At 40.6% G+C, this 22052-nt stretch overlaps 2 protein-coding genes across 3 annotated transcripts; one reads left to right on the top strand and one right to left on the bottom strand.

The window, feature by feature from the left end:
- Positions 1 to 590: 590 nt before the first annotated feature.
- Positions 591 to 6148, bottom strand: LOC145408353 (vacuolar ATPase assembly integral membrane protein VMA21 homolog). Its single transcript, XM_080279078.1, has 3 exons — positions 6023 to 6148; positions 3450 to 3555; positions 591 to 2954 (listed from the first exon to the last, which is right to left on the bottom strand). Exons 1-3 carry the CDS (start codon positions 6077 to 6079, stop codon positions 2818 to 2820), a joined length of 300 nt encoding a protein of 99 aa, XP_080135204.1. The 5' UTR covers positions 6080 to 6148; the 3' UTR covers positions 591 to 2817.
- Positions 6149 to 7113: 965 nt separating this feature from the next.
- Positions 7114 to 21457, top strand: LOC145408469 (uncharacterized). 2 transcript variants are annotated; one of them, XM_080279199.1, is made up of 2 exons: positions 7114 to 7400; positions 17648 to 21457. In XM_080279199.1, the coding sequence occupies exons 1-2, from the start codon at positions 7143 to 7145 to the stop codon at positions 19526 to 19528; spliced, it is 2139 nt and encodes a 712-aa protein (XP_080135325.1). In that variant the 5' UTR covers positions 7114 to 7142; the 3' UTR covers positions 19529 to 21457. The 2 variants fall into 2 exon arrangements, with proteins under 2 accessions (XP_080135325.1, XP_080135326.1); XM_080279200.1 differs by lacking the exon at positions 7114 to 7400 and adding an exon at positions 15100 to 16130.
- The last annotated feature ends 595 nt before the right edge of the window (positions 21458 to 22052 follow it).

The raw sequence follows: 22052 nt of genomic DNA, 5'->3' as shown, positions 1-22052 counted from the left end.
TATCATAGTCAATCCCTGTGATCCCCAGTCTCATTATACAATAGTTTCTTCTTGTTAATACAATCGCCATCACAATAAACTTGTTACGTAATCAATCATTAAATACGATCAATTCCCCAAAACGGATCCCAATCATAAAAGCGAGGGCGTACTGCACTCTCTTTACAATTAAGGTAAAGTGGACATGCCCTTAAAGTGAATAACAGCAATTACCGGTTATCTGCATGACATCCCAGGAATATTATTAGTTTCCTGGCACAACACATACACATTCAATCGAGTCACCTATTTTACCAATTTATTCTTGTGCACACACTCAAATGAACAAAACTGACTGGATATAGCAACACATACACATACACACACACACACACACAAACTCACCACAAAGATGACTAAAATAGAAATGAATCATCCAGAGTTACACTACAATAACACATAATACACACTTTTCTTACACAAACAACATGCAGTACCAAGAACATTTATCAATATTGTACTTATATAATACCCTTACACCATAAACAACACGCCCCTTAAAAAAAAAAAAAAAAAAAAAAAAAAAAAAAAAAAGTGGTAAATAATATCACTTAACAACTAACACTATAATAATATTCTGTTGCACTCCAAATCACAGCTATAACAAGGAAAAATTCAATACCAAACAGTCTCTTTATATCTCAATTTTTACTGACCAAATTACTGTACGTGTGTTCTAGTTACCTTATTCATTTTTATTATTTTTGATCAATTGAATCCCATTGTCTTTTACTTTTGTTCTTCACCAGATAACTGTACCATGCCAGTTTTCTAATTACTTCATTCATTTTCATATTCTTTCATCAATATTAGGTTTGGCCTAATCCCATATTCTTTTACTATTTTCTGTTCACCTTCATTTATCAACAGCACACCAATTTCCTTACTATTTTATCAGTTCTGAAAGTAGCTAAAGCAATACACAGCAAAACTATTCTACGAGACAACCAAAATATTAAATAGAACCCTGTATAACAAAATAATAGTAATAACAATAATAATACCCCAGCAAAGAGATGGGGTGAGGGAAGGGTCTGGAAACGAAGAATGACAACCCGCAAAAAAACAGTAATCGCCAAATAAAATACTCAGTAAATAAAGAAGCTATAGAACAAAATACTACCAACTGAAACTAGTAAATAATCACTTCCTGTCAAATTAAAGAAACAAATATCATCATCATTATCCAGATCTCCTTTTGCACTCCAAAGAAAATGAACTATAACTCATCAACCATAACTACTGTACATAGAAATAACTACAGAACGATACAGTGGTACTCAATGAATACAGAATGAATATAATAGTACACTACGCTCTGAATACAGCATATAATTACTCTTCCTGTCAAAACAAAGCAGAAAAATCATATATCACTAAAATATAAATAAAACAACAACAAAGAAAAAAGGCTTCACTACCAATTTTTAATCCAGGTGATGGATGATTTTCGAGAACAAACCTAAAGTGAATATAAAAGTAATATACCAAACACTACCATCAAAATATAGCATATACTTACTCTTCCTATCAAAATAAAGCAGATAAATCAAAAATCTGTAAATAAAAATCAAAACTACTACAAAAATAGGTTTTACTACCAATGCTCTGAGTACGAGTGTTGTGACTGTTACTTATCCTTGCATCTACCAGACAATTTTTCGATTTTGGAAAGAGCTCTCATACTACATGACTGATCATTAAACTAATATTCACTATGTGTTCTCAAAATTTTAGCACTTTCATTTTTTTAATTATTTTTCTTAAACGTAAGATTGCCATGTTTCCTTATATGATTGCTTTGCTCCGGATGCATAATTCTTCACACACAATCACTGATTTCACTTATGCAATCGCAACAATACCTACCTTTGATATAAATTCGATCATTATCCAATCATTCTTCCAAGAACCTAACCCAACTGTATAGCCAGAGGGACCTGCATCTAACCCCTCGAGTGTGAAAAGTCTATCCTTTGGTGAATGAAATCAGTAAACTGTATGAATAAATGAAAAAGACTACCTCAAGCACAGTGCGTTATTGGGAGGGCGGGAAAAATGTAGGAATGTACGATCCATGGTATTCCATCTATCAAAGAAATATCAGTAGTAATCAATCTCTCTGTAAAACAAAGCCTTCATTGTCTCTCCTTGCAGGTACTTTCATTCTATGCACAAGGGCCAACATTTCACTTTTCACATCTTCTCTTTGAAGCCTTTCTGCTGCCGCTTCTTCATCCATTCTTTCCCATTAAGTAACAGCACTCATAGGTCTCAATCATTACAAACTCTGATTCTCTCCCTACAAAAGCTGTCACATTTATTACTCAAGCAGTTTCAATTCATCTCAATCCATTCTGCATCTATTTTATATTGATGATATGACTGCCTTTCAACCGCACACAAGCCTTATCATTTTTTACTGCCATTAAAACTTACTCATGCTTTTCCGTTGTCTATTAATCCATCCTGCATATATTTTCCTTTGCTGATATAAAAACATACGGTAACAAAAATGACGACGTGCTTCCTTTCAGGGAATCCCTGTACTGGGGTTGGCATGGTACAGCTGACGTTTTCTATAATTTGTAAGTTAACCCAATGCCAAAATCCAGCAAATTACTGTACTTAACAATTGTTGGGAAAAAAGAAATTTGAGACATGTAATAGGACTTGCTACAATGAGATACACGTACTACTGATACTACAATCATTACTGCTCTTCATCCTCAAAACCACAAACCACCATGCTCGGTGAAAATAAAACTTACAAAAACATTAATCCTGCTTAGCTCCCTTGACCGCCGACTCCTTGAATGCCTTGTAAATAAAGAGAGCCAGGAGGATGTGCAGGATCACCACAGCGCAGATGGCTGCATAGACATTGGCTGTTGTGTCTTTGTACTCCAAGAAGTCTGGTGGGAAAAAGTGGAAAGAAAATTAACCCTCAGCATCTTCATAATATTTAATGTTATGTCACCGTCCTTGTAGTGTATCAGATGGTTTCACCTGATAGCAGTCTTCTACCTTCCTCTGTTATGTGCCAGTTGTCTGGTAATACCTCTTGGACTGATGCTGACTTGTCCCACACACTTGGTATCTCTGTAACACATATATTTTGGGGTGGTGGAGTTGCCTGGTTATACAAACACCAACTCTCTCCCTTTCCCCTAAAAGGAAGATAGCGGGCTGCAGTAAAAGGTAAATTCAGCCTGCAGTCCAATGGGTTCAAATTCTGGTAACATTGGGCTACAACTACTCCATCTGTCCATCCATCATCCAATCCAATGTTGTCACGTGTGGAGAGTAGGAGCCTGGGGCTAGGCAAGTTGGTCATGACATTTAAGATGAGGGATTACTACATCCTGGGGGGGGGAGGGGATAAAAACTGTACAAATAATGTGACTGACCTTCAAAGATGAAAGATTTTGTCATAAAGAAGCTGCCAATAGGAAGAAGGATGATGAGTAAGACATAAGGCAGCACCACCACAAACAGCGACTCATCCGTTGGACCCTGCGGATGGAGAAAAATTATCACACTAACATACAGGGAATGTGGCAGAGCATTAGATATTAAGCAAAGAAAGATCCAGTAGATGTCGACCCATTAACAAAAGCATGTAATCTGTATTTATTTGCACTGCTACCAAGTCAGGGAGAGCCAACTATAGGGACGGAACTGATTTTAACCCAACCAGTGCAAGTCTATCCTAAGCTGATTATAACTGTCTGTTGATGGGTCAATGTGTCTGATGAAAGCAAAGGCCTGACATAATAGTTTTACATAACGGTACTGTACAGGTCACCCATGTTTTATAAGTGACCATTACGTGATCATTTGAGTACGTTACCTTAACATCGTAGAAAATAAGATGGACTCAGAGATAAAGAAGTACGTTTTTTAATGTTACGAGAATCCACCAACAAACATGGAAAATATGATTATTTATGGAAGAGGTTAGGTTAACATAATGTTGGGTAAGATCTGATTAGGATATATTAGGTTGGATTAAGATACAAAATTTAGGTTGGGTTCGGATAAACCAGCACTAATTAAATAGCTACATGCAAAAATGGCATTCTATGATGGCATCCATCTGTTTTTGGCAGTGCTGAAGAGTGACAACAGACTTTTTTATATGCCTTTCATCACTTTCCAAAGAAATTAAAAAACGTCAAAGCTCACACACTCATGAAACACAAAGAATCCCATAGCAAGTTTTGGGTAAAATATATATATATAAATACAGCACAGTCATGAAAAAAAAAGGTGGTCATCTCCTCGATTTTTTCTTTTTAAGCCTATCCCGAAAAGGGAGGCGTGTAAATTCTGGCTGTGCATGTAACTCTCGCTCGAGAGCTTTCAGAAATCGTGTAGTGATATTTTACTTCTAACGCTCGTAGGAAAGTTACTCTTCATCATAGAAAGGCCACTTTGGTCTCAATTTGAAGATGAAGAGTATTGCTGTCGTACATTGTCCAAGATGACAATATATACAAAATAAAACGAAAAAAAAGTGAGTAGAATTTAGCTGACATGCTAAAGTTTTACACTGTCCTTTAAAAAATATTTGCCAAAAAAAAAAACTTTTCTAGAAGTAATATTTTTTGTTTCAGTACGTCTATCTATCAATCTATCTATTGCCAGACGCCATAATCCTGTAAGGGGTGGCCATTTGACTTTGAGTTATTCATTTTACAGGGAAGGGCACTAACCCTCCACCAAACCACTTGTTGACACGTAGGGAGTATGTATGGGTTGGTTATATGGTTACCACCCAGTGTTGTAAATGGTTTCTTGGCTTACAGGAAACCATTTGGCTTGTCACTCAATGTAAAGCCACCTGTAAAGGAAAGAAGAGCAATAAGAAGTGACAGGAAAAATGGGAGATATAGGAAGAGAGGAGGGCAGGCACAGAAAAAGGAATGATAAAGGCTAAGGAAGAAGTAGGCAGCATTACATCAATTAAGTCCTTTCCAATAATGCATTATTTGTTGTATTTTCTTAAATAATAACGCCGTCTACATACACGAGAAAAAGGATCATGAGTATTTGACGGTGAGGAACCTCACACCACACTGAGCCGAGCAAACCAAGTGAGCACACAGGCACCAGCTGTGGCTGGTTTAGCTCCGCCCACTCTTGCCCGTCATCCAACAAAAATGATCACTCCCTAAATATTTCTTTAGAGATTGCATCGGATGACGGACAAAGTCTTCATACTGACATCAGAGGTTGCCGAACGCACGACAACCCAGGTTGTCATTGGTATGTCTATGGGTTAAATGGTAAATAAGGTGAGGGGAGATTCTTTAGCTTCTACCTACATTTTTTATTGCAACTACATTAAATACGCATAACCTACCTGAATGTAACCAAACCTACCCTAATTATACCATAGATGCCATGATACAAGGAACCAAGAGCCGAAACAATCCACTCCCCCATGTTTATTTACTACAGTAAATGCTAAAAAGAAAATTTTCATCACATCCGTATAAACATGGGAAACTACTTGTAAAAATGATCATATTAATTGCCATTTCCATTAGCTGGGTGTTACAGCATTAAGATAATACCCAAGTTTTCATTCAAAATAGAAACTGACACTAAACTGCCATCAACAGTTACACTACATGGCATTTAAAATCAGTTAATACCTTATGTAATACTACATTTATTATATCAACTGCTTATCTTTTTTTATCGTCCCGCGGGCATCAGCAAACGCCTTATTCATGATGTGATAACTGTCACAAATAATTCCTTAAAACTGGATATTTATAACTTTACACAATACAAAAGCCCATTCAACCTCATCCCTGTATTGGATTTCTCATAATTTATATATGTTTTCGGGTTCATGACCACAGTAACCAGCCGATTAAAAAAAAATAAAAAGGCTGATAACCAACGTCACCTATTCCAACGTACAATACAGCATATGTAAAGGATCATATTACCCACAACCTCCTCTAACCTTGTCACCTAGGAAGCTGTCACCACCAGGAATAGATGACACGCCCTTGTACTCCATTAAGACGAGATTTTGGGAGATTTTCTGAGAGCAACGTGACGTCTGGGTTTACCGTGATGCTTATCGTCGCCTCGTGCTGTATGTTCAAAGGCGCGGGACAACTATCTTGACTTGAAGCAGCTGAAATACTTTACTGATGTGCTTTTCCTTGTTTTGGGTTGTTTTTTAATATTTTTCCAACTGTTTCCTATGGTATTAGCATACTGATTTGTTGATTCAGCTTGCATTCAGATTTCATCACTTCTTTCCGATTGGACGCGTTTCTCTAAATATGTTGCTTTATTAATTTGCTTTGGATGTATTCGAGTATACCGCCAATATTTATAGGCCTACGACTTTATTTTTAATCAATATTACTGAAAGAGGTATTGAAGGGGAGGAAAATTTTACCTTCAATTTAACATTTAGTACATTTTATCACTCAGCTGACTCGCTTTTAATACGAGCCTAAAAATAATATCGAGTATCAAGTACATTTCGTTGTATATTAACTTGTACTGCTATATTAATCAAGCTTAGGTCCCAAATATTAAAATATGATGGTTATTACCTTTTCTCAATCACATCTACACTAACTGATGAGTCATTGTATAGCCAGGGAGCGGTTTATCAGTCTTTATTAAAGTCACGTACTAAGCATTGATTTATTGTTAACTAATATGCCGGAGACAATCAAAAACTATTTATCTAAGAATGATTTAGTTACTCCTAAAAATATCCTAAATTTCGTACGTGGTACCTTCCACTAAAAGGTTGCCTCTCTGCACCAACTGGCTGCCGAGAAAAATAACTTCATTTTATTCGATACTCGCTTGTGTGTACTGTAAAGTGAAGAATCATGAATAGACTATAATAAAAGGGTGAAAATGGGGGAAGAGGGAGTCCATGAGGGGCTGAAATGGGGTAAAATGGTTAGTGGAGGGAAGATTTGAACCGCACGCCAAAGGGGGGAAGTTCTGGCAAGTTCTAGGAGGGAGGAGAGAGGACGAGAGAGATCGCGAGACGTCAAGTGCGTGGGACGAGTCAGTCTATTTAAGCACTAGTCTGGGATCCGGGCTTCAGTATGTCCTTCTCTCACAATAGTAACGGCGGTACCGGAAGAAATAGACCCACACAAAGGCAATTCGGCCACTTTCCGGACAGTGAAGACGATTACGGTGACCTAGGAGGTTTCATTAGATTAAGGAGTTTTTCCCCCAGTGCAAGGAAGTCCGGGGAGGAGATTTTGCGAGACCTTAAGGAACAGTTGCGCAGGGAAGGTGATATGTTCTTCAACCACTCCCCTCCTGATTGGGGCGTGCCGAATTCTTCTGTTTTTAAGGTAAGAGAAAAGGGGCTGTTTTATTGAGTGGGAAAAGGGGGGGGGGACGGAGGCCTATGCAATTTCCCCTGGGGCATTACTATTTTTATATTATTATTTATTTATTTATTTATTCATTACCGGAATTTGACTGCGGCATTGTGTAATTCAAGCGCTCTGTACCTTTAGCAATTAATAATTCAATTCAGTTCAAGGTCACGCATTGGTATGGGAAAAATCGTAGGCCTATGTCGAATGAATGACGTCCCATGTGTACTACTATTATTATTATTATTAACGAAGGGGAATGAGTAATTTAGAGCTTCAATCAATCGTACGTTAATTACTTCCTGTATTTTACGCAGGAAATAATATATCGCGGTCATTTACGTCATAATTACCTGTTGTTTAATAGCATTACGAATACCAGTAGTAATAGTAGTGGATGTAGTGGTGGTAGTTGTATTATTAAGCTACTGTTACTATTATGAAATGAAACGAAAAAATTATAATCCATACGATACACCTGTGGATAATACAGTAGCTTTATAAATACGAGTTATCAGTAAACATTGATATTTCTGAACACTTATCCGTCATATACACAAACTATGAACACTTATCAGGCGAGGGCAGAGGATGGTAGTGGTGCAAATATTAGCGTGCAAATAATGAGTCATGGCGCGGCAATGACTCATGTTCATTCAGGGCCTGCCTTGCTATTCCTCCCTCCTGACTCACACTGACTCATGACTATATACAAGGGGAGGGGTTGGGGGGTCTTCTTGCCTCACACCTTATTCAGCAAAGTTATACACAGTAAAAAAAAAAAAAAAAAAAAAGTTAATGGGTCTTGTGCTTGAAAGGAAAAATAAATTGATGGGTCTTGTGCTGAAAAGAAAAAAAGAAAAGATGGGTTTTGTGCTTAAAAGAAAAAACTTGATGGGTCTTGTACTATAAAAAAAAAAAAAATGGTTCTTATGCTTAAAGGGAAACATTGATGAGTCGCGGTTAAAAGAGAAAAAAGGTGTTTCTTTTAAACTGACTTGGCCCAGATTTTCATCCTTTCGCAGCCTGTTGCACCTAGCACAGTGATATAAAAAGATAATACTGCGGCTCTACATCCTATCACAGCACTTCTTCGTGACTAGCATCATCTAGTGTTAATCTACCTGACTCATGACTACTTCCTTTACACAAACTTGGCCCAGATTTTCGTCCTTTTGCAGCTTGTCATGTATCTCAGTGGTACAAAAGATAATTCTATGGCACTACATGTTTATCACAGCACTTCCTTGTGACTAGCATCGTGTCAATTTAGTCTTACAACTTAGCACTGAAGATGGAGATGTTTGTTTAAGCCAAGTTAATTTAAATAAACCGTATAATGATGCCTCGCCTTAGGAAAGAGAGACATGTTACAACTGGCGATACAGGAAAGGTATTTGCGCTGACGATAATCAAGTATATTCCTCAACTATTTATTTATTCATTCATTCATTTTTTAAATTATCAATGGACTTAGTGATTTATTTTGCTCATTTCTTTTCCAACGACCTAGTTTGCATTAATCTATTTGGCAGTGCAATATTCTTAAATATGGTAAATTTGCAGCTTCGGAGAGTATGGTTAATCTGATGGCTTCCTCAAACCTAACAAATCTAACCAACCTAATCATGCCTAAATTAATTCATCCTACCTAACCAAACTGCTGAACATAACTAACAATATTTAACTAACTAACCGAGGGAAGAGCTGTCCAAAAATGCAACAACAAGGAAATTAAGGCACAAGGCTAAATCGCTAAGGAAGAGGTTTTACGATATCTAGGCCAGTAAAAATATAACTAATTAACGCAATCCGAAAATGCAATAACATCAAGGAAATTCCGGTAGCTACATTAGACTAAATCGCTAAGGTAAAGGCGTAACGATACCTAAGCCAGTGAGTATATGACTAATTAAGGCACTGCTGTAGCGACGAATGCTGTTGACGTTATCCGAAATGTTATGAAAAACCGAAAGATAAGTAGACCATCTCATTTCCCGGTTAATTTCCTGTAGTGAGATGTAGCGTTTTCAATCAATTCATTTATCTATCCATCCATCCATCCATCTACAGCCACACGCCTCAATCCCGTAAGGGGTGGCCACAAACAAATCACCCCCATGTTGCCCTGTCCCCTTACAATTCGTTGTCCTCCCCCCAACTTACAACCCCCTCTCATGTAACTCTCCACTCCATCCCCACATCTAGTATAGCGTCTTATACACGATACTATTGTCTATTATACTCCTTTTTACTCTAATTTGGCCCAAAATTGCCATCTCTCCATCTTGTATCCTAAGTTTTAACAGTCGAGTAAAATGCTAGTCACGAAGAAGTGCTATGACGTACAGAACCGTAGTAGTGCCTAACTCTGCCACTGAGCTACGTGAAATACGCTGTAACGGGACGAATATCTGGGCCAAGATAAGGTGAAAGGAGTATAGTGATAATGATAAAGGATAAACACTATATAATTCCAAGGATATACGTACGTGACAGATACATGATATAACCATGATAAATACTGTATACTTCCAAAGGTAAGTTATCGATATGTTCTGATGCTTACGTGATACTGGTAATACAAGGAAGTGATACCAAAATATTTTAATCTGATACCAACATACTTCCAAAAATGAACATAACGATATATTTTTATGGACAAAAGTGATAGCCGATATACTGGCACCGATAACCGATTTACTTCCACCGATATACGCGTCGGGATATATCGGCAAGGAACGGGATGGCTACGATACCGATAATTTCCACCGATATGGACGATAGCGATATACAGCCAAAGATAAGAGCCATTTCCAAAGATATGCACAACACTGATTATTTGTATGGGTGTAATTATTATTCCGTTTAAAGCATGTATATGGCAAAAGCTGATTTTTTTCTCTTAATTCAAGTTATATGCGGTATCACACACACACACACACACACACACACACACAATCAGTTTTCTCCCTAAATCCTCTTATCACACACACACACACACACACACACAATCAATTTTCTCCCTAAATCCTCTTATCACACACACACACACACACACACACACACACACAATCAGTTCACCATAAATCCTCCCTAAATCCTCGTATCAGCCTAATCTCTCTAATCCTAGAAGACTATAATTAAAACCTTCAATTTTCTGATCCTTAGTATTAAGAGGAAGAATGGCATTTTAAAAAGGTGTCTGATTCCGTAATTTAATTTTAAAGTTGTGGAGAAATAGAACGATTGACAAAACGTACATACAAATACACATACAAACAAACCGTACATACATACACACACAATTCTCTCTCTCTCTCTCTCTCTCTAGCATCCAAATCCAAGAGCAGGAAAGCAACGTAGGGAGGAGGGGGGGGGGTTGTGAGAGAAAGGGGGGGAAATGGGTATGAAGTGTGTGGGAGGGAGGAGGAGAGGTAGGCAGAAGGGAGGGAAAATAGGTACAGGGGTGGAGGAAAGGGGGTGAGTGGAGGGAGAAGGGAAGATAGGGAGGGAGGAATGGGGATGAGTGGAGAGAGAAATGAAAGATAGAGAGCAGATGGAGGGAGGAAAGGGGGGAAGGGAGGGAGGAATGAGAGAGAGAGAGAGGGGGGGAGGGGTAGGCGACGTAAAGGTGTGCTTGTGAAGGCGAGAGGAAGGGAGGGGGAAGGAGAAAAAAGAGGGGGGGTAGGAAGGGAGGGTGGATGCGATAAAAAAGTGCAAGGGAGGGAGGGAGGGAGGAAAGGGGGAAAGAGGAGGAGAAAAATATATATGAGGGAGGGGGTAAGGGACGGGAGGAGGTGATAAGGAAGTAAGTGAATGAGGCAGGGAGGGAGGGAGGGTAAAGGTATGTTTGTGATGGAGAGTGAGAGACAGGTAAAGTGTAACAGGAAACGGAAGAGGGAGAGAAGGAGGGGTGAGGGGAGGGAGGGAAGGAGGTGGAAAGGAGGGAGGGAAGGAGAGAGGGGGAGAGAAGGGAGGGATATGAATGGAGGAAAGTATATATAAAAAATGGGGGAGGGGAGAATGAGAGGGACAGTGAGAAGAAGGGATATAGAAGGAAGAGGAAGGGAGAGAAGTAAGGAGGAAGGAAGGGAAATAGCGAGGAGGGATTGGAGAGAAAATGGAAGGGGAGAGGAGGAAAGAAAGGAGTGGGGGTTGGAGATGGAAGAGGAGAGAAGGAAAAGGGAGAGAAGGAGGAAAGGAAAAAGCGAAGAAGGACAGGAGAGAAAAAGGAAGGGGAGATGTAGGGAGGGAGGGTAGGAGAGGGGATTGGAGGAAAAAGGTGTCCAGGTATCTTTATGGGATGGAGGAAGTGGAGGAATGTAGTGTGAAGGAGGGAGGGAAAAAGGAGGAAAAGAAGGGGAGGGGAGGGTGTGGGGGGGGTTGAAAAGTGTACCTACGGAGGGGGGAGAGGGGGGGGGGAGATAAGCAGAGTGAGAAGGCGGGGGAGGGGGAGGGAAAGATCTAGAGAGAGGGAGGGAGGGCGGGAGGGAGAAAGGGGGTGTTGAGAGGAGGTATATCTGTTCAAAATGACTCAGTTGCTGGGAGGGAGTCAGGTGGCAAAGATCAACCCTTCCACACACACAATATATAAAACACAAATCTAGAAAAACTGAACACACCTAGCACGTCGGGTATGGAGGCCCCTAACACCTCTTCCTGTACGATTTATTTTCCAAACCTCTTCCTGGACGACTGATTTTCCAGACTAAGCACTGCTATTCCCTGGTTTGCTTCGTATGTCTTTTCAATATCGACTTAGATTGTACAATATAAATACGGTAACGAAGCAGAATCAGAAATAAATCGGTAAGGAAGAGGTGTTAGTAAGCCTCCTAACCGTACTACAATACCGCCCCTTAAGAGAAAACAAACATAGAAAAAAAAAAAAGTCCACTACGTGAAAACATGGGAAAAAACACGTACAAGATCAAATAAAGAAAAAAAGATAATTAGTACGTGATAAGTGTTGTTTTAGGAAGTTTGAAAACATCGAGCGCATAGCAACTGCCATCGCTCCTTTCGAATTTTAAACTTCAAACTCCATTTCTGGATTTAAAAATACAACGAAAGATGCTCAAAAATGCAAAAAGCGTTGGTGAAAGTTTGTTTTTGGAAAGTTACAAAACTGACTTAGTCATGAATATGGAAACCGCCTACGCTGCTTTAGATATGCAAATTATAACGGATGATAAAACGTTCTATCCATGCTTCTTCCGTACGTTATGTAATCGTATAGAAAAAATGTTGGAGACAAGTGTTCAAGTGGCCACAAGGTGAATCCGCCACTACACACCCAGAAATACGCTACCCTGGTGCGGCTCTGACTGCAAACCCTAAGGTCTTGAAGGGCCAGCGCTGCCAATGAGCTGCTCTGGCCCCGGTAACCACAAGAGTCACGCTATTCGTTTCAATTTTGACCCGTCACCACTTGTAGTTGTCAAAATTTACCCAAGGATGCTAATGGTTTTGTACTGAAGCATAATATGTGTGGAAAATGTAAAGTGAATAGTTTGTTTAAAAAGTTACAAAAATGCCAAGTGACATACGGATCCATTGGTGGTTTAAAAATTCACGGATCCATTTCTGATTTCGAAATTTAACCGATGATGCTTACGGTTTCGAAACTGAACAATGGAACGTATGCAAATTTTATGAAGACTGGCTTACAAGGGAACTAATTCAATGTCAGAACTTTATATATGGCGCTTGAAGTTTGTACAAGTGTTAGTGAAGGCAATGGCAATTGATTCAAACGTGCAGTGGTACAGTGGAAAGAAATTATGTGAATAAGGACACTGGTTTCTGCTGACAACACTACAACGCAAAAGTGGCCTCTGGCGTTATCAATCTATCCCTCTATATCAATCTCTTTCAGCAGTTAACTATATCTATCTATCTATCTTTGTGTGTGTGTGTGTGTGTGTTAATAAAGCAGGTAAACTTAGTACGAACAGATGTACACCTGCGACATTGGATGGTTAGGTAAAAATAATCTCTTGCGACAGTAGCCACCTGTGTGTCACCTACGTTGGCAAGGATGTTATAGTAAGAGTAAGAGCAATAGTAATAAGCCATAGTAAGCTACCATTTGGCCCATTATATCCTAAGCTGCCTTTTATTTTGGTTTACGACACACCATTGTATAATGACCAAGAAAAATGGGTTAGAATTTCTGGGTAACGACGCACGATTAGGTTAAAAATTGTTATAAAATTATCATATTACCGCTTCGGCCAATCACGAAGTTAGTATCATATTCTACCTTAGGGTGAAGGTACTGGAGAGGGGCGCCTTCATGTGGTGACACTAATATACCCAGGCGCATCAGCTGTGCGGTTATGCAAACGTCCCTCAACCCCCTATCCCCCGAAAGTAAGATGGTGGGCTACAGAAAGGCAAATTCGGCCTGCAGTCAATTGAGTTCACGTTGAAATGAGTCTGGGTTTACAACTATCACTGCTTACAAATAACGGATTTCTTTACTCTCCCTAAATACAGTAAAAAAAAATATATACAAAAAGTTAGAGGTTTGTGAGAATGTGAATGTTTTTGATTAAGGTTTACTTGGGGTGAGAATTTCAATACTGCAAGGTAAATGTTGCAATACGAGAGTCACCATGGCAGTGTGAGAATTCTTGGCAGCGTTACAGCTAGAATTGGCGTTTCCTAGTTTTCCAAAAAAAAAAATTGATGCATTATAAGAGGTTAGAGGGTATAAGGTGACTGAGAATGTGGATGCTGCAAGGTAAAATAAAGTATGTAATATGACGGTAGCTAGACGGAGATTGCTGGCAAGGTTAGAAAACTAGAACTGGCGCTTCCTAGTTTTCCAAAAATGAGATGAGGCAAGAGGTTAGAGTTGACAAGAGATGATTAAGAATTTGGCTGTTGGATGGGAAAATAATGCAATGTGACGGAATCTAGGAGTATGTAGATTGTTGGAAGGCTTAGAAATGCAGAACTGGTGTGTCTTAGTTCCACCCCAAAGATGTGTAGCTCTAGATGCTGTTAAAAAAAGAGCTTAGAATTTACAAGCAGCGACTGAGAATTTCGATGTACGGCAGATATCTAGAAGAGTGTGTAGTCTGTTGGCAGGGTTAGAAATCTTGACTTGGCATGTCCTACTTCTGCCCCATAGGTGTGCTGTTAGGGAGCGCTATGCCAGGAAAGCCCACGGCCCCGGGAAAACCTGTAGCTAGTTGGCACGTGTGTGTGTGTGTGTGTGTGTGTGTGTGTGTGTGTGTGTGTGTGTGTATGAGAGAGAGAGAGAGAGAGAGAGAGAGAGAGAGAGAGAGAGTTGGCATAAGCTCATTATATGAAAGTTAGAGAAAGCCGAGAGAAATTAGTTGGCACACAGGATTATGAGAGAGAGAGAGTTACACAGCCAGAATGACGAGTCCTCCAACACGGAAATACTATCGTAAATATTATTCTCTCTCTCTCTCTCTCTCTCTCTCTCTCTGGACGCCTAAAAAAATCACGAAGAAAGTGAGTCTGGTAATAAAACAACCCCAAGTTAAAAAAAAAAAAAAAAAAAAAAAAAAATGCCGCAGTAATAAACCCTTACTTTTTTTTTTCTTGCGGTGCCTCTCTCTCTCTCTCTCTCTCTCTCTCTCTCTGTGTGCTACAACTCTTTCTTTTTACGATGGGTCATAATCAGCCAGCCGATTAAGTATGTTAGTGTAAGCGATCAAAACAATACGACGAAGTGGAGTGTACGAAAGCCAAGGCGTCACGTTATGGATGTTTAACCGACCACAACAAACCTACAAACCGGAATTTTATAGACATAGATAAATATATAAATACACAACAAAACTATCCTGAATTTTATATAGCCAGAGATAGACAAATAGATACAAGAAACCAGAATTTAATATACCGTAGATATAAATATAGATATACAGACAGACTGATATAGAAAGCAAAACCCTTAGGGTGGGAATAAACAAGAATCAACGAAAATTTTGGAAAACGAAAATAAAAAAAACTGACAAAAAAAAGGGGGGAAAAGTAAAATAGAATAGAGATTCGGCTAAATAAGGAGAAAGGAATATAAACATAACGAAAGCCTACTAACGCTGAAAAAATTACACAAATGCCAGAGAAAAATTATAAAGAAAAAATGAGAAATATATATAAAAAAAGCAACATATATATAAGAAAAAATAAATAAACAGAAGGATACAATGTAGAACAGAAATAAAGCTGATTTATGGTTCGTAGCCTACATACGAGGCGGAATAGATACAACAGAAAAAGGTTAAAAAAAAAAAAAAGATATATAAGAAAAAAAAAACATAAGGAGCAGATGTGAGAAAAAAGTATAAATGAAAGACTTAACAGAAGAAGGAGGAAAAAATACAGAAAATAAAGGAAAATAAAGACTAAACACAAGACGAGAAAAAATAAGGATCCTGGTATATCCCATACAAATAAAGAGCTAACTGGAAAAATTAATCCCAAAGAGAGAGAAGTACCGTATCTCTTTGATGAAAATTAACCCCACAGGAAAAATCTACGTGTAAAAAAAGGAAATCCATGGACAAAAAAGAGAACTATATTTGCAAAAAAGAGTAATTTATCATTATTGTGAAAGCGGTGGAGGGCGTTGGCTGCCAGTGTGTATGTGAGAGTTAGAAAGAAGGCTGAATAATGTGGCCTCAAAGCTTAGCACGTCCGCCTAAGAAGAGAGCGGTAGGTTGGATGATGATACCAAATAATGATAATAATAATAATGATAATGATAAATGTGAACCTATTGTGTATATATGAACTATTTTGTATACTTATAACGATTTTCAGAGAGAGAGAGAGACTGGCTAGGTGTTTTATAATTACAGTAATTTATTATTATAACTGGGGAACCGGTTTGGGAACTTTGTATGATTCTCTCTCTCTCTCTCTCTCTCTCCCGCTCTCTCTCTCTGCATATTACATTTACTCTCTCTCAGCTCGAAGTACGGGCCATTCACCCCCTCCCACACACACACACACACACACACACACACACACACACACACACAACCTTGGTCATACATGCGTACCGGTACGTGTTATGCACATAAAAACTTCGGTTGTGCACACTGATCTCTCACACACACACACACACACACACACACACACACACATACACACACACACACACAGTCAGAGGAAGTGTGTTGTTATTGTAATTTTAAACTGGAGTGACGTCATCATGTGCACCTCTACCCACGTACACAGACGCCCACACGCTGGTACCTACACACGCTCTCACTTTCACAAACGCCCACCTACACGTACACATACCATTAAACATACATACATACATACATATATCCATTCATACCAATCCCATACATATGTTCACTTCTATAAACATGAATGCATACGTATACACTTACATACACATGAATGTACACTTGAACACACATACATAGTTATACATACCGTACCTACACACATACATAAAGCCAGGTATGAAAGTTTGCCTACTACTCCACTGTGGCTACTTCATACTTGAGGCACGACTGTCACTTTCCTCTCTGACGCAGCATGTTAGAGAGAATTGTATGGGATATTCATTCATTTATTCATTCACACATACCTCACATACCGGTACAAACAAATATCACACACACACACACACACACACACACACACCTGGACATACCCTACGTACACACACACCTGGCCAAACCTACACAGACAAGGTAGCTACGCACATTTGCCTGCCTGCCTACACACACACACACACACACACACACACACACACACACACATACACACACACACACACACACACACACATACACGGACATTCCTACACCCACACATACCTACTCCTTCAACCTCTTCCCCTACTCCCTACCTCTCCCCCTCTCCGACCTTCCTCCCTTTTTCTCCGTATTTTCCCTCCCTCACTCCCCCCACCCCCCCTCTCTCTCTTTTTTTCTCTCTCTCTGTATCACTGCCAACTGGAGAGTACCCTCGCTTTCACCCCCGCTAACGATAGTGTGTGTGTGTGTGTGTGTGTGTGTGTGTGTGTGTGTTTGCGTGCGTGCGTGAGCGCTCCTACAACCTTCAACAGACAGCCAAGCAAGGGTAACTATCCTTGCTCATCTACCTATATTTCATCTAAACCTATCTATCCATCTATCTACCTTTGCCTCCCATATAATATTTTCTTCTTCCTGAAACATTACACTAACCACCCTAATTCTCCCCAACAGGCTGACGAGGGCGAGGAAGGTCGTCGCGGGATGTTTCGAATGCCGGGATGGGGCGGTGATGATGCCGTTAGTCAACTAGCAGCCCGCATGTCCCAGACTCCACCCATGTCCTCCTTGGGGCGGCGTGGCGGACCGTGGCGGGAGAGGCGGGGGTCAGGAGGCTCTGCCATGAGTGCCACCAGCGAGGACTCTTACGACACCCCGGACCGTGGCTCACAGGGCTCAGCTGGTTCTGGCCCAGAGTCCGTCGGGCACGAGATACCCATCAGACTTGAAGCCCCCGCCCCTCCACAATATCAACAACAGCAGCAGCAGCAGCTGCAGCAACAGGCACCCCAGGAGCCCGAGAATGACACAGTTGGACCGCTGGAGTCTGGACGAGCCCCACAACGCACAACCTCTGCTGTCGACGCCACAGAACACAATAGCGACCCCTCCAGGAATTCCAGATGTGCATCAGCGCCCCCAGATATGAACCAGGCCCCGGGTACACCTGGCCGCTTTGTGTCCAAGATCACCATCACTCCACAGGCAGCACAGCAACAACAGCAGCAGCAGCAGCAGCAGCAGCAACAACCCCATGATGGCCATGATACAATGGTCCCCCCTGGCCCTGACTCTCCACAAGGGCGCTCCTCGCCACTACCAGCCAAGTTCAACACAGTACCCAGACCTTTTGTCCCTGCAGGCAAGGCACAAGAACCACAGCCACAGCAGTATGCCCCTCAGCAGCAACAACAGTGGCAGCAACCACAGCAGCAATATCCACAGCAGATGCAAGACCCACAGTGGCAGTATCAGCAGCAACAATATCCTCCATACCAACAGCAACAACAGTACCACAACCAGTACCCACAACAGCACCAGTACAACCAGTACCCACAGGAACCTCCACAGCCTCCACCAAGAAACCAGCGGCCCAGCGTGGTTCGTAACATTCCCATTTTTGTCGAGGGGCGTGATGACCCCTCCGAGGACCCCAGGGGGTCTCCACAGTGGCAGACCCGACAGCCACAACAACAACAGAACCACTACCAACAACCACAACAACAGCAATTCCAACAGCAGCCACAGTATCAACAGCCCCCACAACAGCAGTTCCAGCAGCCACAGTACCAGCAACAGCAATATCAACAGCCACAATACCAACAGCAGCAGTTCCAGCAACCCGCACATCCAAAGCAAAAGTCTCAGTTCAGGCCTCCAAAGTCTAAGTCCCCCCCAGCACAGCCCATCCCTCAGCCGGTGCCCATGCCCATGCCAGAGCCACATCATCAGGAGGCCCCACAGAAGCCAGAGGCACCAGAACAGCCTCCACAGCAGGAGCAGCAGCAGAATCAGGTGGACCCACGGATGACCCAAATTGCCACAGTCGGGGCAAAGGTATCGGAATATGCAGACCAGGTGGCAAAATTTAGCGGCGGAAAGAAATCACGAGAGTTCCTGTACCTGGATGAGATGCTAACTCGTGCTCTTCTCCAGCTTGATAATGTGGATCCCGAAGGCCGGCAAGACGTCCGGCAAGCACGCAGGGCCGTCATCAAGGAAATCAATGCAGCTATTTCGGCCCTGGAGGCCAAGGCATCAGAAGGGGACAAGGCTGGGAAATCGGCAGAGCAGCAGCAAGAGCAGCCACCAGCTGAGCCAATGGAAACTGAACCCCAAACCAAAGAAGAGCCCAAACAGCCAGCTGAGGAGACCAAAGTGGCCGAGAACCTTGAAGGTCAGGGCACCGCGGAGGCCAAGCCCGAGGACCCTCGAAAGGATGACAAAATGGATACGCAGCCGGAGGAACAGAAACCTGAAGGAACTGAAAATCCCCCAGCAGCTGAAAACCCACCAGCCGCCCAAACTGATCCTACCCCTGAAACCAAAAGCTAAAGATGATTGTGACGCGTGTGTGTGCGTGTGAGTGACTGGCATGTACATATTGACGTAAACATATTGTGAGCATGTAACTTAACAATATATATATCTATACCTTTTTTGTGTAAATAAAAACTAAACAGACTCTGAAGTAAGGTTGTATTGGTTCATCCCTGAGATGTAAACAATAGTAATGACTGTGTGGTTGTAAACAATACCTAATCTGTGGATACTGAAATGATGAAGTTGTGGATGCAAACAAGGATGAATAATAAATGTGGATACGGATTTATAATGAATATGTGGATATACTGAACAGGTGGACACAGCCTATATGTGAATAACTGTGGTGTATAACTATGAATAATGACTTTGTGGAGACATGAATAATGAAATGGCATATATGAATAAATTATTTATGGATACATGTATGAATTTTGGATGTAAATACTGGTAACCTTATGGGAAAAAGTATGAACTTCTAAGACCTCCCTAGACGCCTCTGCTATATTACAACGAATGTGATTTTATGTATATAGGTGATGTAGCTTTTAGTGAAGGTACAGCCAAGGGAAATATATATACAACTGATGGTATGCTTCTAGCCTGGTGTTATAAAAAAATGTGCTTTTTTACACTTTAGTAATGTCACTCTTTATATATGGATCAAATCACTACAATGACGTGTTGGTTTACTCTTGCTACCTGCACATGGTGACTGTCAACTTTGGGCAGACGGGAAAAAACAGGAAAAAAGAAAAGGGCAGAAAAAAGAGAAGTATGAGCCCCAACTCAGTTTTAAAAATCGAATAGACATATATAGAGATAATACAACATATATAATTTTCAAATTCTTGTTACCTCCAAATGATTTTCAATATAGGAAGGATATCTACAGGTATAAACTCCTCCTTTTTTTAATCTAACCTGGCCTACAAATTCCATCTCGAATACCGGTACTAGTCATAACAACAGTTAAACACTAGAATATGGTGCTAGTTAAGAAGTGCTATGGAAAAGGTGTAGAGCTATAGTATTGTCTATCTATACTCATTTTGCTCTAACCTGGCCTAAAACTGCCACCTCTCCACCTTGCACACCAGTCGCAACAATACTTGAATCCTAGAATATTGTGCTGGTCACAAGTGCTATGGTAAGGGTTTGAAGGTACAGTACTGCCTTCTGCCACTGAGGAACATGAAATTAGCCGCCAAAGGACAAAAATCTGGACCAAGTTAAGGTAAAAGGAGTACAGTACTGAAAGGGGCAAACTAAAGAAATATCTAACCTCTTCTCGTCGGCTGGCGGGGCTCTAACACCTCTTCCTTAGCGACTTATTTTTGGGTATAGGTGGTTAATATCCTTCTGTACACTGTTTTAGCAGAGAATGGCGGTACTGGAAGGATTTATGCAACACAGAAGAGGGCAGTGTGATGTCATAAATTTGGAAGGATTTATACAACAGAAGAGGGCAGTGTGATGTAATTAATTTGGAAGGATTTGTGCAATAGAAGAGGGCAGTGTGATGTCATAAATTTGGAAGGATTTATACAACAGAAGAGGGCAGTGTGATGTAATAAATTTGGAAGGATTTATGCAACAGAGAAGAGGGCAGTAGGATATAATTAATTTGGAAGGATTGATGCAACAGAGAAGAGAGCAGTGTGATGTCATAAACTGCTTAGGAAAAATTGTTAGGGAGCTTCTTTAACAGACGAGAATACACGGGCCTAAACATGAGAAGTAAACTAAATAAAATCGTCCACAGACAGCAAGTATAAAGTTCTGGAAAGACGTCCAGGGGCAGAAGACAATTGTTTTTCTCCCTATTGCACATCTGGTCATACCAAAAAAAAAAAAAAAAAAAAAAAAAAAAAAGTGGTTGAAAGAATAAGACCTCAACATACATTAATAAAACTCAGATGGCAGGAAAAAAAAAAAAAACTTAATAGCATCAACGCTGCAATACGTACACTAAATCGCGAAGGAAGAGGTGTTACGTGTTCAAGGCCAATTTAAATACGACCACAAAACTTAAGGCTCTCGCACGAAACCGGGTTATACTCGGCAATGAGGAAATAAAGGTGTGACTGAACTGCCAGAGAGAAAGTGTAACGAAACCTGTCGCTCAAAAAGACCATGATGATGTGAAGTTTAATACGCAGACAAAATCGCTATGCAAGAGGTGTTAGGTATACAAGCAATTTTCTATACCGGGTTTATAGTGGTCAATGAGTAAGCAGGGAAATAATGGTGTTATAGCCAAACAAAATCGCTTATGACACGGTGCTACGAAGAGAATTAGGTGTAATATGGAAACAATCACACACTGGAGACGGTTAATTATGGAAACAAAATCGCCAGAGGGATGGTATTACGAACCCTCCTTGGGCAACGAGGTAGGAGGAGGATTTAAGGTGTAATACCCAGACTAAATCGCAAAGGGGGAAAGATGTCACCGCTAAAAGAAACGTGTAATAGCTAATGAGACAGGTGTAGTAGCTAGAGACAGGTGTAATCGCTAAATAGAAAGGTGTAA

This window comes from Coenobita brevimanus, chromosome 77, assembly GCF_032717465.1.
Source record: "Coenobita brevimanus isolate Jiangsu-jjx chromosome 77, ASM3271746v2, whole genome shotgun sequence".
Lineage (NCBI taxonomy): Eukaryota > Metazoa > Arthropoda > Malacostraca > Decapoda > Coenobitidae > Coenobita > Coenobita brevimanus.
Note: the sequence above shows the minus strand (reverse complement) of the source record. Positions and strands in the feature narration are given on the sequence as shown.